Source organism: Plectrocnemia conspersa, unplaced genomic scaffold (genome assembly GCF_051122295.1).
Source record: "Plectrocnemia conspersa isolate PC_06_02 unplaced genomic scaffold, ASM5112229v1 ptg000003l, whole genome shotgun sequence".
Lineage (NCBI taxonomy): Eukaryota > Metazoa > Arthropoda > Insecta > Trichoptera > Polycentropodidae > Plectrocnemia > Plectrocnemia conspersa.
The window spans coordinates 11,938,605-11,957,997 of record NW_028277167.1 but is presented as its reverse complement, the minus strand read 5'-3'; the positions used below and the strand labels follow the sequence as shown (position 1 = coordinate 11,957,997).

The window sequence follows — 19,393 nt, the reverse complement described above, 5'->3', positions numbered from 1 at the left end:
GCTTTCTAAAATATTTTTTTCGTTAATAATTGGATAATTTCGTAGATTATGTATGTAATTATATTGGCATGCAATATATAATATGAAGCCAAATAAATTTCTTGTAAAATACAGCATAAAATTGTTGAGAAATCAGGAACAACGATAAAAATATAGAAAGGTTTAAGTGTTATCACATCAACGAATGTTGTTTTGGTTTAATCTTTGTTTTCGAAAGCTACATCATTTAATAATTTAAGAAGATACGTATTTTTCATCCGGTGCTTTTCATTAGATCATGCGAAGTTGTGTAATTTATTCGACATGTCTATCCACATCGATTATTGATGTAGCACGCCTCAATTACAACATTTCGGCCAATGGTCTGTTGCATAATTAAGCTCTTATTAAAACTAATTGGCTAATTTGGACGGCGACTGATTCTTGAGTGGTACATAAATATGTACTCATATGAGCGATGTGAATTGCATCATTGCGTTTTGTGCATCTCGCCAGATTTGCAACAGATGCTGCTGGGTCAACACCATCTTTCATCTCCATGTGTGTATAAATAAGATTAAATCTAGTCGATGACAAACGCGTTCGCTTTCAGAAAGATTATTCAACGTGACGAGAGAGAAAATATTTTTATTTTCTATAAATAACATTTAGTCAAAATTTGACGCAAATTTTTTGGTAGAGCGAGCAGAGCTTTCACTCTTAATGACGATTTGGATAGAATGGGGCAATTAAATGGTCGCGGCTTGGTAATCGGATACACATGAGGAATCACCTTCCGCTTTGAGTTCTATACAATTGTAGCCATATTAAAAGGAACAACTTAGTAATTATCTTCATCTTTTTGCGATATCGCCCTACCTCTTCCGAATCATACTTGTAACAATACATCTCTCGAATTTCCCAACTACAACTATTCACACTCTCTCATCTCTCCTGGCAATGTCTCCAAAGAATTAGCGTATTTTAATTGATCTCATTGATCTATGAGATTATTACAGGAAAAGTTAGGAAAATCGAATCCGAGTATTATAATATAAGCAATATGGGCTCATGTGAGATTTAAGCAATGGCTTTCACCACTGCTTCATCGCTCTGTTATTTATATAATTACTATAATTGTTATTATTATTATTCTTTGTTCCAATTGGTGGTTTATAACTTCACATTTTTGGGATAAGAAAGTCTTTATTTTATAATTAACGAGATGCGAAGAAGAAAAAAAAGAAACACCCAAGAGAGATTAACTCTCGCGCACGTCTCGCCATCGCCAATCTCCAAATGAGCATTTTATAAAAGTAATTTCCAGCGGTGAGTTGCAAGCGTCGTGAGCAATTACGTGCATTTGACAGAACACACATAGCGATTTTTCAATCTCCGTTAGATTCAGACGCGAGTGGGCGGTAAACCCAGGAAATATGATTAACCCATCAACGCCCGACTGTTTTTTGTTTCACATCTTCAAGATGCTGTTACAGTTCTGTTGTTTAAATACATTATATTTTTTTAAACGGATGCAAAAAAAAAACATTATCTTTCTACTTATAGCGCCATAGTAACAACTCTGGTTTCTTGATGTTTTTTATTTCTCGAGAAATGGGAATTCTATTTTTCACTTTTTTCTCGAGATTTATTTCTCGTTTCCTCCAAACGGCGGTGAAGCTGACGCAGGTGATGATACAGGAGATAGTTCTTTTTCTTGCGGATGTGTTCGTTCGGGGGTTCCAGATCGATTCTTCGCGTCTGTCGGTGAGGGCGCGTCTGCTGGTCACTTGGGCTGTCCTGTCTCTGCGACTCTCTGCCCTTGACCGTCTCCTGTCTTACTCTCGGACCGTCTGCTGACTGTCTCGGACTCTCTCTGACCGTCTGCCCTCTCCTGATCGGAATCCAGGCTTATATCATTTAGGGGTTAAAAGCTTGCTGGCTAATCGCATATGTGCAGCGATCTTCCAGCCTGTCGCTGCAGTCGCTTCGTAGAACGGCGAAATACGTCTACGCCTTTAGAAAGCGACGTTCGATCGTCCAAGGTCGTACTGAATTTTTCGGAATGTGGTGATTAATGACATGATTTATGAAAAATAGGTATATGTCCAGATTGAAAAATATAATAAGTATAAACACAAAAAATAATCTACAATAGTATTATATTGCCCCATTTTAATTATTAAAACGATTTTACAAAAATTACAAAATAGAGCAATGAGAGTAGTTTAAAATAAAAATAGATTTACTAAATTATCAACCTATTATAATAAAAAATTTGGTTATACGAAAATTTCCTCAGTAGACTTTTATTTTGCTTACTTTCTGCATGTACATTTCACTGCGACATACACCAGAATATAATTCATACATTTTAACTAACCTTTTGTATTTCCTAGCAAAATTTAAGAATAATTTTCCGTATCATCACATAAACCAATATACAAAATAATACAGGTTAACGCGCTGAAGATTTTTGAGTATAATTTTAACTTGCCTTTATAATGACAATTTACGCAATTTGTTTTTTAAATAACTGCTTTTTATTATTTATTAGTTAAAATAATATAACAAAAAACTCATAAATATGACGACACTACTGTGACACAATTGTAGGTGTGTTAAAAATACTTTGGCAATACCATTTTTAAATAATCTATAAAATTATATTTTTATTACTCATTGTTGTTAAACGACTATTAAGCTTATGCCATAAATTAATAGTATTATCTTATTATGACGAGTCGTCAGCGATAGTGTATACTTCCCGCGAGCGTCTAGTCACTCATTAAGATGAATCTTCCTCGAATTTGTGCACATTAAAGCAGGCAACGCAATGCCTCCTCGTTTTTCTGGGTTCGCTGAACCCGAACCATGAGTCGATTTTTAAAGACACAAGTACTCCTAAAAACTTCACATAAAAGGCTTCTTTTTGTACTTTTCCTGATGCCGAATCGGCCCGGAAAGACGAGTTCCCGATTCCCAGAAGGCTCTCTGAGATCGCCATCGGAGTCCTCTGCCTGAGAGGGTGTAATGAAGCAATTCATCACCGTGAGAGCAAATGGATAGAAATCAGCGCTCAATAGACTCACCTGAATAGAGACCTTTTTTTAATATGAAAGGGAACAGTTTCGGAATCGGTGGTTTTCGAGCTGAATTTTTTTTAAATATTTTTTTGTGATGTGGGTAGTGCATGCAAATCATTAGTCATTTCTCTATTAGAAAATGTCAGATTTTTATTTTCATTATTATTTTAGTATCACATAGTGAAAAAATCTATTATTATTTAATATATGTAGGTAACGTTTACGACTTGATTAGGGAAATCAAAATTATCCACTATCATAGCTTTCAATTTTTTTGTATTTATTTAAAATGCAAAGTGTGCTTTAACTAGACATGCTTTTACCAAAAACATGTTTTAGTTCAAATTACTAAGAATTATAAATTATTTGTGAGTTAAATAGTTCAAATACCCCAAGTAGTAAAATAAATTAATTTATGATGTAGATACATGCTTTCGTTGGGAGTGAAAGCGGCTGCTTTTTCTCTGGACTTTGAATTTGTCCTCTGTGTCAATTTGACGATTCGATACCGGTAATACCGGTATTGGGACAAAAATCGACCTTTGGTACATCGGTATTACAAAATGCAATACCGGTAGTATTGATTTTTTCCATTTTTTAAAACCCGTACATTTTATTTGTTGAAAACGATATTTTTTATGCTTAAAACTACAAAAACGACAATGCCTATATTACTTGAAAGCAGTGGATAATAAAATAATTTCCATTGTAGGGAATTAACTTATGTTTTTTTAAAACCCGTACATTTTATTTGTTGAAAACGATATTTTTTATGCTTAAAACTACAAAAACGACAATGCCTATATTACTTGAAAACAGTGGATAATAAAATAATTTCCATTGTAGGGAATTAACTTATGTAATGTTATCGACATAGGCTATCAAAGTAGAATAATATTATGCAGTATTTAAATATTTTTTAATCTATAATTACTAAAATCATTTATAATTAAAATTTCATGTATGTTACTTTTAGCATGAGTAGAAATAACTAAGTACAGGCGGCCCTCGACTTTCGCACATAATTGGATCCTGAAAATGTGTGCGAATGTTGAATGTACGAAAGTCGAGGGAAGTAAAAAAAATTGAAATTGTGTATATTTTAATATATTTATTTATCAAGTAAATATAAGATGTTTAAGAGGCGTTTAAGAGACATGTTTAAGTGGGGTTTGCGGGTGTTTCCTTTGAAAAGTTATCAAGAGTTAACTGTTTTCCACTATTCTTTTTCTTTTCTTTATATAGTATTTTATAACATGCTATGTTTTTATTGATCGCCCCACGCACTTGAGATATGCGTTCTCCATTGGGATCACAATCTTCCATAATATTTAAAAATTTGTCAAGGTGCGTGAAGGCTTCATCCATATTTTTCATTGTTAAAGAGTTTTCCAAAATAAACCTGTCTCATCTACATTAAATATTTGGCTAGAGGAATATTCTACATCTTCAATAATTTTGGATAGTTACTTGCTTGAAAAACCGTGTTAAAATATTTTTTTAATCTATCCTTCCAATCCTTGTGCAAACCAAGAGCTTTTGCTTGAATAATTGAAATACTCAGAGGGACATCTTTTTGATGTTGGTCATCGATCTACGATGACAAAGATTTTCCATTTCATTTATGTTTTTTTTGCTGTGTTTTTTTGGAAACATATCATTAAAGATTGTGGAAATATATCTTTATTTTCCACAATTTTGAACGTATTCTTTAATTATATTTTTATTTTGCAAAATTGAACATATCGTAGACCTGTTTGTATCATACGAACGTCCGATTGAAGCAAAAGATTCACCGCTATCAAAACGTTTTTAAAAAAAAAAAAAAAAATTAAAAAAAATTGTTTTTTTTTTAAATGTGCGAAATAGCGAATTGTGCGAAAGTCGAACGTTCGAAAGTCGAGGGCCGCCTGTCTACGAAAGATAAACTATTTATAAAAAAAATATTATTGTGATATTCTAAAATAAATATTAAATTTGTAATAATTAAAATAATATTATATAAATAAATCACATCTACAAATAAATATGTTTTTAGAACAAATATCTCGTATTTATTATTAATTATTAATTAATTATTTATTATTATTATTATTACAGATTGATATTTTCTACGCATTTTTATTTTCTTTTATATTTTTTCGGATAATCGTAACTGTTAAAAAATTAAGAGTAATATAGGAATACATTTTATTGGAATAAATATAAAAACAATTATCCCTTCTCAGAAGGCAAAAATTCACGTCAAAAGCAATAAAATCGTGTCGGCGCCGTCGCAGTGGGAACGCTCGGCAACGAGCGTTCCCACTGTGACGGCGCCGGCACGATTTTATTGCTTTTGACGTGGATTTTTGCCTTCTGAGAAGGGATAATTGTTTTTTGCGCTCTTCTATTGGGCAATATTTGGTTTGGATTAGCTTTATTCGATATTCACTCGTAATATTGTTATAAAAAGTCTTAATATAAACGCTTGATAATCGAGCGTTTTTATCGCGATGGCACGATTTTATTGCTGTTGACCTGGTCTGGAAATGGCAACATTGAGCTGTAAATAAAACACGAATAATTATCAGGTAAATAATATGAGTAGATATTTTTAATAATTTTGAATGCCTAATTAAAATATTTCGCATAAAATATGATTTCAGAAAATATGTTGCAACGGTGGCTAATTTTTATATTTATTTGTAGCATAGAAAGGGTTAACACGTACCTATTATTCTTTAGTTAAGAAAATATATTACGATGTTAAAAAATATATAAAATTCCATTTTTGTTATGAGGCCCGGAATCATTGTTTTCCCAGGGCCCGGGTCGCTCTCGGCGGCCCTGTCTACGATACTATATATTTTAATATCTTGCCCTCATACATTTATTAATTGTTTTATTAAAATAAAATTTCATCATTGTTATTGTATTTTAAAAAAAATATTTTTTTTTGTTTAAAAATAAAAATTTGCTACCAAATGTTCCCACCTCTGGCTTTACTAGACCCAACAGTCACAAAAAATCCTTATTTACTTTAAAAAGCACAAAGGCTTCGGCACCAAACCTTCATCGGTCATTTCCCCTCCATTCTTACTTAACACTATATGTGATATTTTTATTCCTATATGTATCATTTGTATTTTATGTTGTTGTTCATTTGTCATATTTTTTGCTTTCGACTTCCTTCGACACACTAACCTTTCGGGAACACTATCCAATTCTTAAACATTAGCCAATACAAGCATTATGCAATATATACAACGGTTGTTTTCTATACAGTCTCAAAATTAATTTTACTATTTTTTCATTCGGCACTTGTGACCTCATCGTGATAATTTACAATTTAGCATTCAGGATAGTTACCAAAGAATCTATTGATGGTATTGTATCGAGGCGCGTTCGCCTACTTTATTAGCGAAATATTGAAATTTATTATTTCTTGCCGCTAATTGACGTTTTTTGTGTTCACTTTACAACCAGAGGATCAATTAGTGTCAATTTGGAGAGTCGCCGTCAATTTGTTTGAAAGACGCGTGGGACTTTCTGCGTAAATTTCAATTTGCCGCTTAATACGAATTAAATTTTGTTAACGACTGTCCCAAAATTAGCCAAGACCTCGAAAGTCCATATTCATATTGGTTATCTTAGAACATTTATTTTTTGAAACCCTTGACCTCGCTGTTAAACCAAAGGCATTAAGAGTCCAACCGCAAGTTATCTCGAGTGTAGCTTATAAGTGATTTACGTCGTTGAACAGACGTTTCGTTTTACGTAAAAATAGCAATAAATTATTCAAATGATGTATGCGAATATTACGCACGAAGCTATTTTCTTGCAAGATGAATAAAATACTATCACTAGCCATTATCGCTGATGACTTCATTACTCACAAATGTCGTTTATTGTTATTTCAGACACGCCTTAAATTTTGGAGGTTTTACAAAATGTGCTAAAAAATAGTTTTATTTAAAAAAAATATTTACTATTTTTATGAGCTAAATGAAAGAACGCCATAGATATATTATATTTAAAGTTGTAGTGATTCTCCCAATACTTAATAATTTCTAAGATCTGTGTTTAGTATATGAAAATAGATTATAGCCCAACGCTTTATTTACTATTTAGTATCTGCGTTCTATATTTATTAAATTTTAAGTTATTATGTTTCATATTATTATGAAAATTTCACTCAATCTCCTTATAGAACATTACCGAAGATTATTATTGTACTCTGGCAACAATAGTCGCTACGTGCGGCCTTTCTTCATTTTCTGTATCTTTACGACCCATCGGAAACTTATCGTTTATTAGTTTAAAGATTAACATACAAAGCTTCCTTCGAACACAATAAAAAATATATACCCTAGTCTGAGCGGGTTCATAAAAAAACGTAATCTCTTTCTTTCCGAATGCACTGGAATTATCATAGTCTTATATTATATCATATGTTTCTTTATACATAATAAAATCTAACATTATAACATGAATGTCGTTACTAATCTACGTGCGAGTGAGTTGAAATATCTCTCTTGCTACGTGATTATTTTTCTGATCGCGTACGTAATAAATACACTTCCTCTAATTCTTTATAGTAAGCCGTATTAATAATTCATGTATGTTCGTTGGATGCTACTGGAATGGAGGAACGTGTGAAATAACTTAGTGCTCACACATTTATCCAAGTAGTATCACAATCCTAGATTCCTGGAGCAAATTAAATTTATAGCATTGTAAATTGGTGAATCTTATGAAGCTATTTTGCGTTTCGTCAGTGAAAAGGATTCGAGGGGTCTTCGATAAAACTCTCAGGTTGCCATAAAATAAAGACAGCAGCTTTATTAATTATGCAATAAGGTTGATGAAGTCAGATTTATAACTCGGACCAAATCGAGCTGAACCATAGCATGATGTTTAAAAAAATAAGCTTTAATATTTTAATAGAACAAACCTCGAATTATATGATGAGACGATGGTAAGGCGATTTCGATGGTGCTGAGTCGCTAACTGAACTGGTCTTATTTTTCTAAATCATTTCTTCTGAAATATTGAAACATTATATTACGAAAATATTAAGAATTTAATTTATGTATTTTTGAATTTAATTTTTAAGATTAGACAGTAAAACCATTGTGTAGCCATGCGATTTACAATATAAATTAGAAGAGATTGCACGTGCGCGTCCGAGAGATTACCGCATTACTGCGTAAATTTGTGCATGCAATGATAGTCAAAAAGATTCAATCTATAAAAAACTACTTAACATTTTCAATTCATTTGAAAATAGTTTTTAACTCAGCTAAATATGTAAAGAAGAAAACATTTTATATTATTCAAAGCTAGACTTGATAATAATTAAATAATAATAAAACAAAAAAATACCAAAAAGTTTGCAACATAAAAAATAATATTAAAACGTAACATTTTTATATTTTAAAACTATTTCTTTGTATAAATTCATCATAAAATGTATATTTTTAGTGCTTTGACGGACCGTTTGGTACAGAAATATATATGCAAATATCCCCAAAACCCTAGTTATAACAGTATGCTGAATAGTGATGAAATTTAAGAACCGCCATTCCTCGATTTTTCGGATTAAAAAAACGATGCTTCTGATTTATAGTTTGTTATTGAGCAAGTGATATATACGTACATATATAACGGGATCGTAAAAATGCTCGCGTATTTTTTTCCAGTTGCTAGCTCTGCGGGTACCGCTCGCGGAATTTCAGACGCGCGTGTGCCGTTTCTCTCGACTAGTGTTATGTATGAATAGCTACACTTTATTTTGATCTTTCGGCGAATATAAATGAAATTTAAATTGGCTGTGAATGCTCATTCTGGACCATGTTATGAGCATAGATTTTTTCAATGAAATTCAGCTTTAAATTAAGCTTAGTGTGCTAGAATTATTGACGCATAAGCAATAAGATACAAATGATTATGAAAAAAGTATCAGACGAATATGAGCTGTTGGATACTTGACGTTGGATTCTCGAGTGGCCTTTAACGTTTTGGTTATACAATACTAAACAGGCTCAAGTTTCTTAAGAATTGTTTGATTAAATCGGGTCGCATTTTACAAGTATTATAGTGACGGCTCATTTCTCGAGAAATTGTCAAGTCTTACAATCTACTTGTAATACAGCCCATAACAATTTATCGATTTTGATCATTTTTACTTGTTTGTGTCTTAATTAACTTGGAAACGGAATGCAATTTATCACTAATTAGTATGGTTGGATTAATAATGATCACGTTTGTTTTATTTATATTTATATATTGGTTTGATAACATATGTATGTATATATTAAAAGTTTCTAATCTTGTTATAGCAAAGGATGAGTGACAGGTACATGACAAGCGAAAGTGCACACTATAGCAATTTCAAAGGATGCCGTGTAATAAGGGTATTTTTTTGTCGAATTGCGACCACTGAATCCAAAGAACAATGAACTATGAGAATAACGCTAGTAAATCGACAGAAAAATCTAAGGCTTCAGTTTTGGGATGTTTAGAGAATTTTATTGTTGGATTAGTTCGAAAAGTAAAAAAATAAATTAATGGTGAGAGGTACGAGCTGTCATTCGTAAAAAAACAATCCAGATCAAATCGCAAACAAATCTTGTTACCAAGATAACGTTTAAGGCTTATTCGTTTATACGAACTAATGTCAAAATCCATTCTCTTGGCCTCCAATTGGTTTTTCATGCTCATTTTTACATAACCTAGCCCCATCCGACTTTTTTTTGTTCCCATAACTAAAATAATTCTTAGCAAGAAAGATATTTAAGACAATTAATGAGTATATTCCAAGAGCTTGACGAATTACACGTTAGCGCCGGAATAATAGATTTGACCATGTTTGGGTAAGATGTAGCAAATTTACTACTCTAACCATTATATTTATATTTAGTTCTACGAATATTTTAAGCCCCCTTATATGTAGCCAATACTCTACTATATGGAATATTTGGTAACAAAAAATATAAGAGGGAAAATGTAGAGCAGAAGATATTGCAGTTCACTTTGCACCCAATCGATTACCGAAAAATTCATTTAGAAAAGATTTATGTTCTATCTGCAAAACGGTAGTGTGTTATACATTGCACCTTTTTGTAAAACACCCATGATCGTGCAAACATGTGTTAAACGGACCGGTGTGAGTGACCTCCCAGACAAAATAATTGCCCACCCTTAGTTTATTGGGTGTCGGCGGTTCGGGCTCGGACTTCACACATTGTTCTCGTTTCGAAACGGTCGGACCTCCGAAGGCGAGCGAGACGGCCAAAGGACTCGGGCGGTTCGTGGGAGCAGGAGGCCAGGGTCCGGTTTAATAGGTTTCCTTAGGGCGAAGTCTCGCTGTGGCGCCACGTCCATCATGCGACCCGCGGCACACGGGTAATGATAAAGCCGAAAAGTGGTTTCGGATGGGAACGAGGCATAGCGTCCCGACGGGCCAGACACTCCTCCGGGCTAGAATTCCTTTTTTGGGCACCGGCAACGAGAACTTCTATCTTGAGATTGTTAATCGGAGGATAAGGAGGCAGCTCAGGTGGTGCGTTTTCTAAATTATGGCCATCGATTCAATCGACAGTTTGAAGAATGGAGTGAGCGACAAATTAAGGTACTATTAAAGCGTTTTTGTACTACATAATGTCCAATTCTTTCTCTAATTTTTGACATGGTAATCATCGATAAAAAGGTAGACTTTAGAATATAATATAATAAGTACAGGATGTTTCAATTAGTTTATTACGTTGACAGTACTGCAAATCAGACAGCTGTCAATAATCATGCGTGTTTAAAGGGTCAAACATAAGTTTGCAACAACACATTTACGAAATAAATCCCTCAACCACCGCTCAACTCGTTGAAATTGCTCAATTGTGCTATCGAAATTTATGGGAAGATTATGGTAAATTTCATCGTCCTGCTGAGAAAACAATTCGCAGCGTAGTGGAAACATTCGAAGAGACTGGAATCGTTGGAAATAGATTAAGGGCTGTGCATCATCATGCCGCCGTTAAGCCAAGAATATTGTTGCTGTAAGTGAAAATACGACCGAAGACCGGAAATTGTCGATTCGTCGGCGTTCGCAGTTTTTTTTTCTTTCTTATGGCTCCCTATGCATCTAGACTTGCACCTACACCTTCAGATAGCACTGAAGCCATGGACAGCGAAGAATTTAAGCATTATTTATTTATTTATTGGGTGTTAAATCAATAAATGCTGATTTTAAAAAGAACGTTTTCTCTGAAGTGGCACGGTGTGCAGAAAATTGCTCGCCAGGAAAGTTGTTCCCCTAACAATTTCTTGCTCACCAATTGCGTGCCAGGATTTTTTATTTCATTTTTACAATAATAACATATGCATATATTTTCAATTATTATTTACAAACATGTCGTCTTTACTATTATTTAACTTCGTTAACTTATTTTATCTGTTTAAACAGGTTAGGTGCGAACGAGCGGTGGCGAGTGAGCGTTGATCAGAACTATGAACACTCCATGAACACAGCAAAACAGGTTTGTGCAGGAAAATTAAAATTCATAAAATTTGAAATTAATATCTGGTGGCGAGCAATATAGATAATATATGATAGATTAAGAAACACAAATGTCCAACTATGAATGAGTGTGTTTGTGAGTAACGCAGTGGTGCCAACTTAAACCAATAAAGAACGCTAAAACCCTAGATTACCGATGTCCTTATCCAGCAACTTCTTTTTCCCTTCTCGCTTAGCACAAATTGTAAGGCCATTATTCATTCCACAATCTCCAAATACTCTGCCGAGTATTTTGACATATTTGGCCCTAACGGCTACAAAAGCGGCCAGAAACGCTACATAAATACGTTTTAGAATTGAAAACTAAATTTTTATTTAAAATTATATTTAAACATAACCAGGTACTTATTAATTAGCACAGTGGCAGATATTAATTTCAAATTTCATAATATCTGGCGGCGAGCAATTTTCCCGTAATCGAAGAGACACATTCCCACCTCTGTGGATATGTTAATATAAGCACAACTAATAACTTGAGGACATTAATAGATTTAGTTTTTAACAACATTAAAATATTACAAAGTAAAGTAAAAATGACTAAGAATTACTAAGAATTTTAATTGTTCCAAAAAAAAGTAAGCGTAGGAATTTTTTTTCGTTTATAGAATAGTATATTTATCATGGATGGGTAGTCCCTCATATCTGTGGGAACGTCCAAAATGGTAAGACTTCTTTCCCAACATGCATGAGCGCCCGGGAAGCGTTTAAGCTTTAAAATAGTTGTCTAGTAAAGAAAAACAGTTAACTCTATTTTAAAAATATTGTTTTTATTTCAATTACTAGGAATTTGAACGAGAAGTTTCTTAAAAAATAAATGCTTTTATTATCGTTATACAATTATGTCATATTAGCTTTAGTCTTTTATATTTGCTCACCTCTAAAACAGATGATTATGATTTAATTATTTTATAAATTTTCACAGTTGTATGTGCCGGCCAACAAAATACACTTGGTTTGGGAACTTCCTGTTCAATCACTTGAAACTCTTTTTCATCTAAAATGTTTTCATAAAAATAAATGGTAAATAATATTTTTTTTAATAAATCATAATTATTTCTTACGTAGTAGCTTTATAAACCCTTCGAGTGTTTCACTGTTTCTTACAGTGCATGCTAATATTATTTGGCAATTATTTTTAGCATTTAAAAAATAATAAAATGCGTCTGTTAAGATTTTAAATATGGATGGATCGTAAACGACATCAGCAGCTAGTAAGATATCTGGAGATGGTATAATTTGATCAAAAGTCTTATCCGATACTTCCTCCCAAGGCAGTTTCAACACTTCTGAAATTTGAAGGAAGCTAATTAGCAAAATTATTAATTACATATAATATAACAAATTATATTAATCATTTACCAATGTTTAATTTTTTCGAAGCGTTTGTTGCTGTATTCAATTTGACGTTATCGCTTAAAAGCTTCACCACTACTGGATGGCAATCAGTCACCCATATGTGATCAGGATCACATAATTTGCTCACTGTGATACCAGTAAGTCCAACTCCAGATCCTAATTCAACCACAAGTTTATGTTTAAACATTGCTGAATTGAGAGCGCACCATTCGGAGAGTATTTTAGCAGCCTAAAACGTATTTATATGTATCATATTATAAAAATGATAATGACTATAATTAAGGTGACCAGATTTTGAAAATATCAAAGGAGGGCACTAAAAATAAAAAGTCCATCTCTGAAATTTTTGTTCGAGATGGATAAAGGACAAATTGCTGCGTTAGTTAAAGAAAGGTCAAATAGGTCTTATTGGAAATTTTTGTTCAAGGACAATTTTGTTCAAAAGATGACGTCTGGTCACCTTAATTAGTTATAATAAAAGTTTACCTCCCATGTTCTAAGCCCGGTTGTTCCGTCGGCGACCATTTTAGAGCTTTCTTTTAAAGTAATGATATTTTCTGAATCAATTTTGTAATGTTTATAAAAATATTCATATTCTTCTATTCGATTTTTTATAACATTGCAATAATATGTGTAAAAATCATCATGTATTTCGATGCCTTTATCTTCCAAATATCGCATAATTTGTTTAATAAACATCGCTTGGTACGTATAGTGTATTGGATATTTTTCTAAGAGAGCAATTTTTATAGTATTATCAAGGAAAAATTGCTGATCCGTCCATGATGAAAGATTTATCTGTGTCTATAAAATGATTAAGAATATTACATTAAGAATTTATGATGAGATGTTTTAGAATAGTACCAAATGTATTTCCGCCAGTGAATGACTGCATAAAAATTGTTTGATTAACAATTCCATTGGGTGTTTTTATAGAAACTCCTACAAATATAGGTTAAGTTATTCTAAACATACAAGGCACGACTGACAGTGGTCGTAAGACAGAATTTTGCGACCATTACAAAATGCCAGATAAAATTATTTATTAGAATTTACCAAATTATTTATTTAATTTAATATGTAAAAATATTATAATTATTTATTGCATATTAAATTTGTTACGTTATTAGCGTTAATTAATAAAGTTGAAAATTACATTTCAAAAAAAGTAGTGTAAATTGTAAATGTGTTTTATTATTACTTAAAAATATTTATATAAAATTATAATTCGGCTATAACTTCAAACGTCTAGACATATTGTCTTTAACACTAACAGCAAAAGCGGTTATAAACAATTATCTCACTACGCAAAATTATATACTGTAACATCAAACATAATTTTACTGCGTGTCTTATTTTTTAAAATAATATAAAAGCAAATAAAATAATATATACATTAGTGTGCTAATTATTATGTTTAGCTAAGTTGAACTGAATGGTCGTAAATGGTGACCAACAAAGAAGACGCGTATATATTTATAATGGCGCATTAGTTTATAATTGCACAACGCATTAATTATTTTAATCTTTTGTTGTACTCTAACAGGCCCAATTCTAATGCCTTATAGATTAATGCAATAAAGATGGATGTCATTTCTCGCGAAGACTTTGTTCCAGTGGACAGGAAAGATGTTGCCAAATCTAGAATGTTACAAAAGTACGTAAAAGGTATCGTTACGTCCTTTCTCGTTCTGATTTAGAATTAGCAGTGTCTTGCATTGCTTGGTTCGGAATTGGGAACCCATTGGTTTAGGCCAGGGGGCGAAAATCGTGGCTCGCGAGCCGCATCGGCTCTTGATATAGGTATGCGCTTGCGGCTCTCTTTTGTTAAATTCACATTTTTCTATTTTTAATTGATATGTTCACTTATTATATTATATAATTAAAAAAGCAAGCTTTTTAACCACTTGGGTGCCGTGGACCCACGGGCGGGCAAAACTTGAGCAGACCACCAATGCCGCAGACCCACCGGTGGGCTCCTGGCTGTACGCAAACACGACGCGTCATATTTAGATTTTTTTAAACTAAGAACTCTTTGGCTACCTTTATGGAACTAGAAATGGTTTTAAAGATTGGTATTTACTTTTAATTTCGACGTTTTGACAGTATATGCCACTAGGGGTGCCACTCGAGTGCTTATCGAAATATCACACTCAACAATGTCTGGTTGCACTTTGTCCAACTAAGTGCTTCAAAGACTATCTATCACACGAAGGACATGTACTAATTGTGATTTTAAGTTCTTAGTGACAATCCCTACATTTTATTGTGATTGTTTTTTAATATACCATAAATTAATTAATTAAAAAAATACTGGAAGTGCCAAACCTTACAATAAAAAAAGTGTGTTTTTAACACGAGACGTGCAGTTGTCGTGCCAGCTGCCGAGAAAGCTCGATGGAGTTCCCAGCTATGGTGCTGCCAGTAAGTAATAACAAAAGCTAAATAATTTAATTATATAATTTAGAAAATAATATTTCTAAAAAAATATTTAAAAAAAAAAATGTCACATAAAATAAAAAAAACTGTCTCATAAAATATATAATGTTTATGTAATACCGTCGATTAGGTTTTATAGATAAGATATTTTCAGAATTAAGATATCTATAATCATATTCAAGGTCTTTATAAATATAAACATATGTTATTGCTAGTGTTAGTTGCTATTGAGTGCAGTGAGTTATGCTGTCATAAGACATAACCAAAAAAAAAATTTTAGTTTTATATATTCTAACTCGAACATATTTATTATCATCCGAAACTATAAACCACAAACACATAATAATGTTATCATCAAAGTTTATAATAACTAGTAAATTTTCGATTGACTTATTTAGTATATCTACATCAATTCTACTAACAAGGTCATCTCGTTTTGCATCATCGGGCATTCCAGAATTATCACGGGTGAGTATTTGTAAGTATTGTTTAAGATGATTATGTAAGTTCACATTTCTTATTTATATTTAGATTAAATATGACGTACTGCGTAAAAAATTCAATACGGTTGAAGATAAACATATAGAACACTTTGAAAAGTTATTAGGAAAGGAGAGAGTTTTAACAGAACAATCACAACTGATCAGTTACAACACAGATTGGATAAAGAATTGTAGAGGTATCTAGCGATACGATTCAATAAGACTCATTATAATAGTTTTACCATCAAACTATTTTATATATCAGGCGAATCGAAGGTTGTCTTAAAACCTAAAACAACTCAACAAGTATCGGAGATATTAAAATTTTGTAATGATAACAACTTGGCAGTGTGCCCCCAAGGTGGTAATACGGGGCTTGTTGGTGGTTCGGTGCCCGTTTTTGATGAAGTTGTGATAAATTTGGAAAAAATGAACAAGGTTATCAGTCTTGATAAGCTATCGGGTAATGTTTGATAATGTTTGTGTTTGTTTGGTTTACAGATAATAACAATTATGTGTTTTTCAGGGACTGTTGTTTGTGAAGCTGGATGTATTTTGGAAAACTTGGATGAATATTTGCGCCAACAGCAGATGATAATGCCGTTAGATTTGGGTGCAAAAGGATCGTGTCAGATCGGAGGAAATGTTAGTACTAATGCTGGTGGATTAAGGCTATTGCGATATGGAAATCTTCATGGTACTGTTTTAGGTATCGAAGCAGTTAAGTATTTGCTTATATAATATATTGTTTATTGGATGATTAAAAGTTAAGTCTTTTAGTTTCAAAACTTGCTTAACAGCTTCTTACTATTGAAAAGGATTACATAAAGCCTAGTTTATTAACTGGTTTTGAAACTTGAGGATTTATATTGAGATTTATTTTTGTAAATACTTATTTGAGTTCAATGATTCTAGGTGAAAGCGAATGGAGAAGTTATTGATTGTTTAAATACATTGAAGAAGGACAATACAGGATATCATCTAAAACATCTTTTTATCGGTTCTGAAGGAACATTAGGAATTGTCACTAAAGTAGCTATCAATTGTCCAGCGCTGATGCCTTCTATTAATGTAGCGTTTTTGGGTAATATTTATAATTACATACATATATTGTCAGTTGGAAAAACTGTCACAAAATTATTATATTATCAGAAGAAACATTTTAAAATATGCATATAGTAAAACACCCTTATAAATAATAAATAATAGAAACATTCCATTCTATGAGTGACATACATAAAACTGTTAGTTATTTTCAGTCGACAGGAAATATTATTGTTAGATAAGGGCGCTTTAATTTTGTATAGAAATTTTGGTACTTGTTAGTTAGTACGGCGCCACGCTCAAAAACAAGCAGTTGTTACTCCCTACTGTGTTTCCCGTGCTGTTCAAACCCAAAGCTAACCTAAAAAATTATCCATTATGCCTTTATTATATTTATTAGGTTAGGTTTGGGTTCGAATAGCAATTGGACGCTCCGCAACTGACAAATTTGAGCATCGGGCCGATCTAACTAATAAGTATAGAAATTTCTACCTTGCTCTATTTTGTAATATTATTTTATTAAAGACAATCTGGAATTGTGAGTATTTTGAAATTTATGTGGTAGAGTTATCACAGTGGTGAAGTTTTTGGAAGTGGTGAATCTCTCTGGTATCTGGTTTCTCTTTTTCGGGTGCTGTGAGTCAAAATTGAGTGTTGCTTTCCGAGTTGAGTAGTGATGTAAGCAAGTGTCAAGTCTTTAATACGTTTTCTTGTTCTTAAAGCTCTTAATGCTAAATTTTTTTGAGTTTTTAAATTTGATATTGATACCTATCTCAATGACATCTTGAATTTGATGACATACTATTCAATTACTGAATTAGTAACATTGCCTATATTCTGCTTATGGCTAGTATTTGTAGTTATTATGTTCTTATGTTTCCTCTGCACAATTATCACTATAGAAGACATCATCATTATTTTCTCATTTAGGTTACTTTGCAGATGGCATATAGTTACATTGAAAACATTACATAACACTACTTGCAATTCTGCTTTTCCATAAACGGTATCTAATGATTTCTATAATATGTGAATCGTAACAGTCTTCTTTCAAACTGACAATATATCATTTATACATGGGTTTAATTAAAAAAATAAAATTATTACAGATTTTTAATATCATACAAAACATAATAAACATCTTAAAACTTGAATGCTCTGCATATTTTCCTGTTTGTAATATAATTCTAAATAATAACAGGATAAGATTTTATCTTAGGGACATTATGTGATATGTTATCTGATTATAATATAGATAATTATGTAATATTATTGAAATATAGTATACAATATTAACTTTAGTATTCAGATTATAGATTATTTAGATAACATATTTATTTGAACATTTGTCAACTATAGGTGTAAACTCTTTTGAAGATATTTTAAAGTTATACGCTGAAGCAAAATACTCATTGGGGGAAATATTATCAGCTTTTGAAATGATCGACGCTTCATCTATGGATTGCTGTGTAACACATTCAAAATTACAGTAATACGTTATTGAAATATTTAATTTAGTAGAATACTAATAGTGATTCATTAAAATTTAATAGAAATCCAATCGGTGACTACCCATTTTATATACTGATTGAAACAAGAGGATCTAACGAAGATCACGACACAGAAAAAGTATCAGCATTCTTAGAAAAAACTTTGGATTCTGGTCTTGTTTTGAATGGAACTCAATGTAGTGAGCCTAGTCGAATAAATGTATGCTTTCTTAAAAATGTACATATATTATAGATATGATTGCTATTATTCATATTATTTTTTCCAGGCAATATGGGCTTTGAGAGAAGGCATCACTGGAAGCTTGTTATATGATGGATACGTTTTAAAATATGATTTTTCAATTCCTTTGAAAGATTATTATAAGCTTGTCCATGTTATGAAAGATGTTCTTGGAAATGATGCAGTGCGTGTTTGTGGTTACGGACATATTGGTAAATATATTGCTGTTGTAAACAAATATGAATCTTTTTAAAAAATAAATATAATATTTTAGGTGATGGAAATATTCATTTGAATATAACAATCAAGAAATATGATAGCAATATAATCAAAAAAATTGAACCGTTCATATTTGAAGAAGTATCAAAGATGAAGGGATCCGTAAGCGCTGAGCATGGGATTGGGTTTAAGAAAACCCAGTATATCGGTTATTCTAAGAGTGAGTCATCTCTGAAATTGATGCGTGAGTTAAAACAATTGATGGATCCCAAAGGCATATTGAATCCTTATAAAGTTCTTGCGTAATTATCGTAAAATTAATATGTTATTTTTTCTGTAAAAATATTAAAACGTTATATAAAAATTTATGAATTTGTTTTCATATTTTGATTTTTAATGGCCGCTTTCGTAGCTGTTAAGGCCAAAACATTCAATCTTGGCAATGTGACTCAGCGGGGATTACATACTTTTTGAGCGAGGCGCTGTCATTCTATACAAGT

General features: G+C 32.1%; 2 protein-coding genes across 2 annotated transcripts; one reads left to right on the top strand and one right to left on the bottom strand.

Annotated features, from left to right (window-relative positions):
* Window positions 1–10,445: 10,445 nt before the first annotated feature.
* Window positions 10,446–19,261, top strand: D2hgdh (D-2-hydroxyglutaric acid dehydrogenase). Its single transcript, XM_088182133.1, has 12 exons — window positions 10,446–10,680; window positions 11,509–11,581; window positions 15,323–15,402; window positions 15,816–15,885; window positions 15,949–16,096; window positions 16,165–16,362; window positions 16,426–16,619; window positions 16,815–16,983; window positions 18,303–18,432; window positions 18,497–18,653; window positions 18,721–18,886; window positions 18,949–19,261. Exons 1-12 carry the CDS (start codon window positions 10,628–10,630, stop codon window positions 19,197–19,199), a joined length of 1,689 nt encoding a protein of 562 aa, XP_088038259.1. The 5' UTR covers window positions 10,446–10,627; the 3' UTR covers window positions 19,200–19,261.
* LOC148236609 (protein-lysine N-methyltransferase EEF2KMT) lies at window positions 12,369–13,996 on the bottom strand. Its single transcript, XM_088182134.1, has 5 exons — window positions 13,843–13,996; window positions 13,465–13,782; window positions 12,982–13,207; window positions 12,684–12,908; window positions 12,369–12,616 (listed from the first exon to the last, which is right to left on the bottom strand). The coding sequence occupies exons 1-5, from the start codon at window positions 13,897–13,899 to the stop codon at window positions 12,513–12,515; spliced, it is 930 nt and encodes a 309-aa protein (XP_088038260.1). The 5' UTR covers window positions 13,900–13,996; the 3' UTR covers window positions 12,369–12,512.
* Window positions 19,262–19,393: the final 132 nt, after the last annotated feature.

Excerpts from the sequence above, each read along its gene's own strand:
- D2hgdh (XM_088182133.1), top strand. The coding sequence starts at position 10,628 with ATGGCCATCGATTCAATCGACAGTTTGAAGAATGGAGTGAGCGACAAA. Across the intron at positions 16,097-16,164 it reads TTGGATAAAGAATTGTAGAG|GCGAATCGAAGGTTGTCTTA; the intron begins GTATCTAGCGAT and ends TTTATATATCAG. Across the intron at positions 16,984-18,302 it reads TATTAATGTAGCGTTTTTGG|GTGTAAACTCTTTTGAAGAT; the intron begins GTAATATTTATA and ends TGTCAACTATAG.
- LOC148236609 (XM_088182134.1), bottom strand. The coding sequence starts at position 13,899 with ATGGAATTGTTAATCAAACAATTTTTATGCAGTCATTCACTGGCGGAA. Across the intron at positions 13,208-13,464 it reads CCGGGCTTAGAACATGGGAG|GCTGCTAAAATACTCTCCGA; the intron begins GTAAACTTTTAT and ends AATACGTTTTAG. Across the intron at positions 12,909-12,981 it reads TTCGAAAAAATTAAACATTG|AAGTGTTGAAACTGCCTTGG; the intron begins GTAAATGATTAA and ends TTCAAATTTCAG.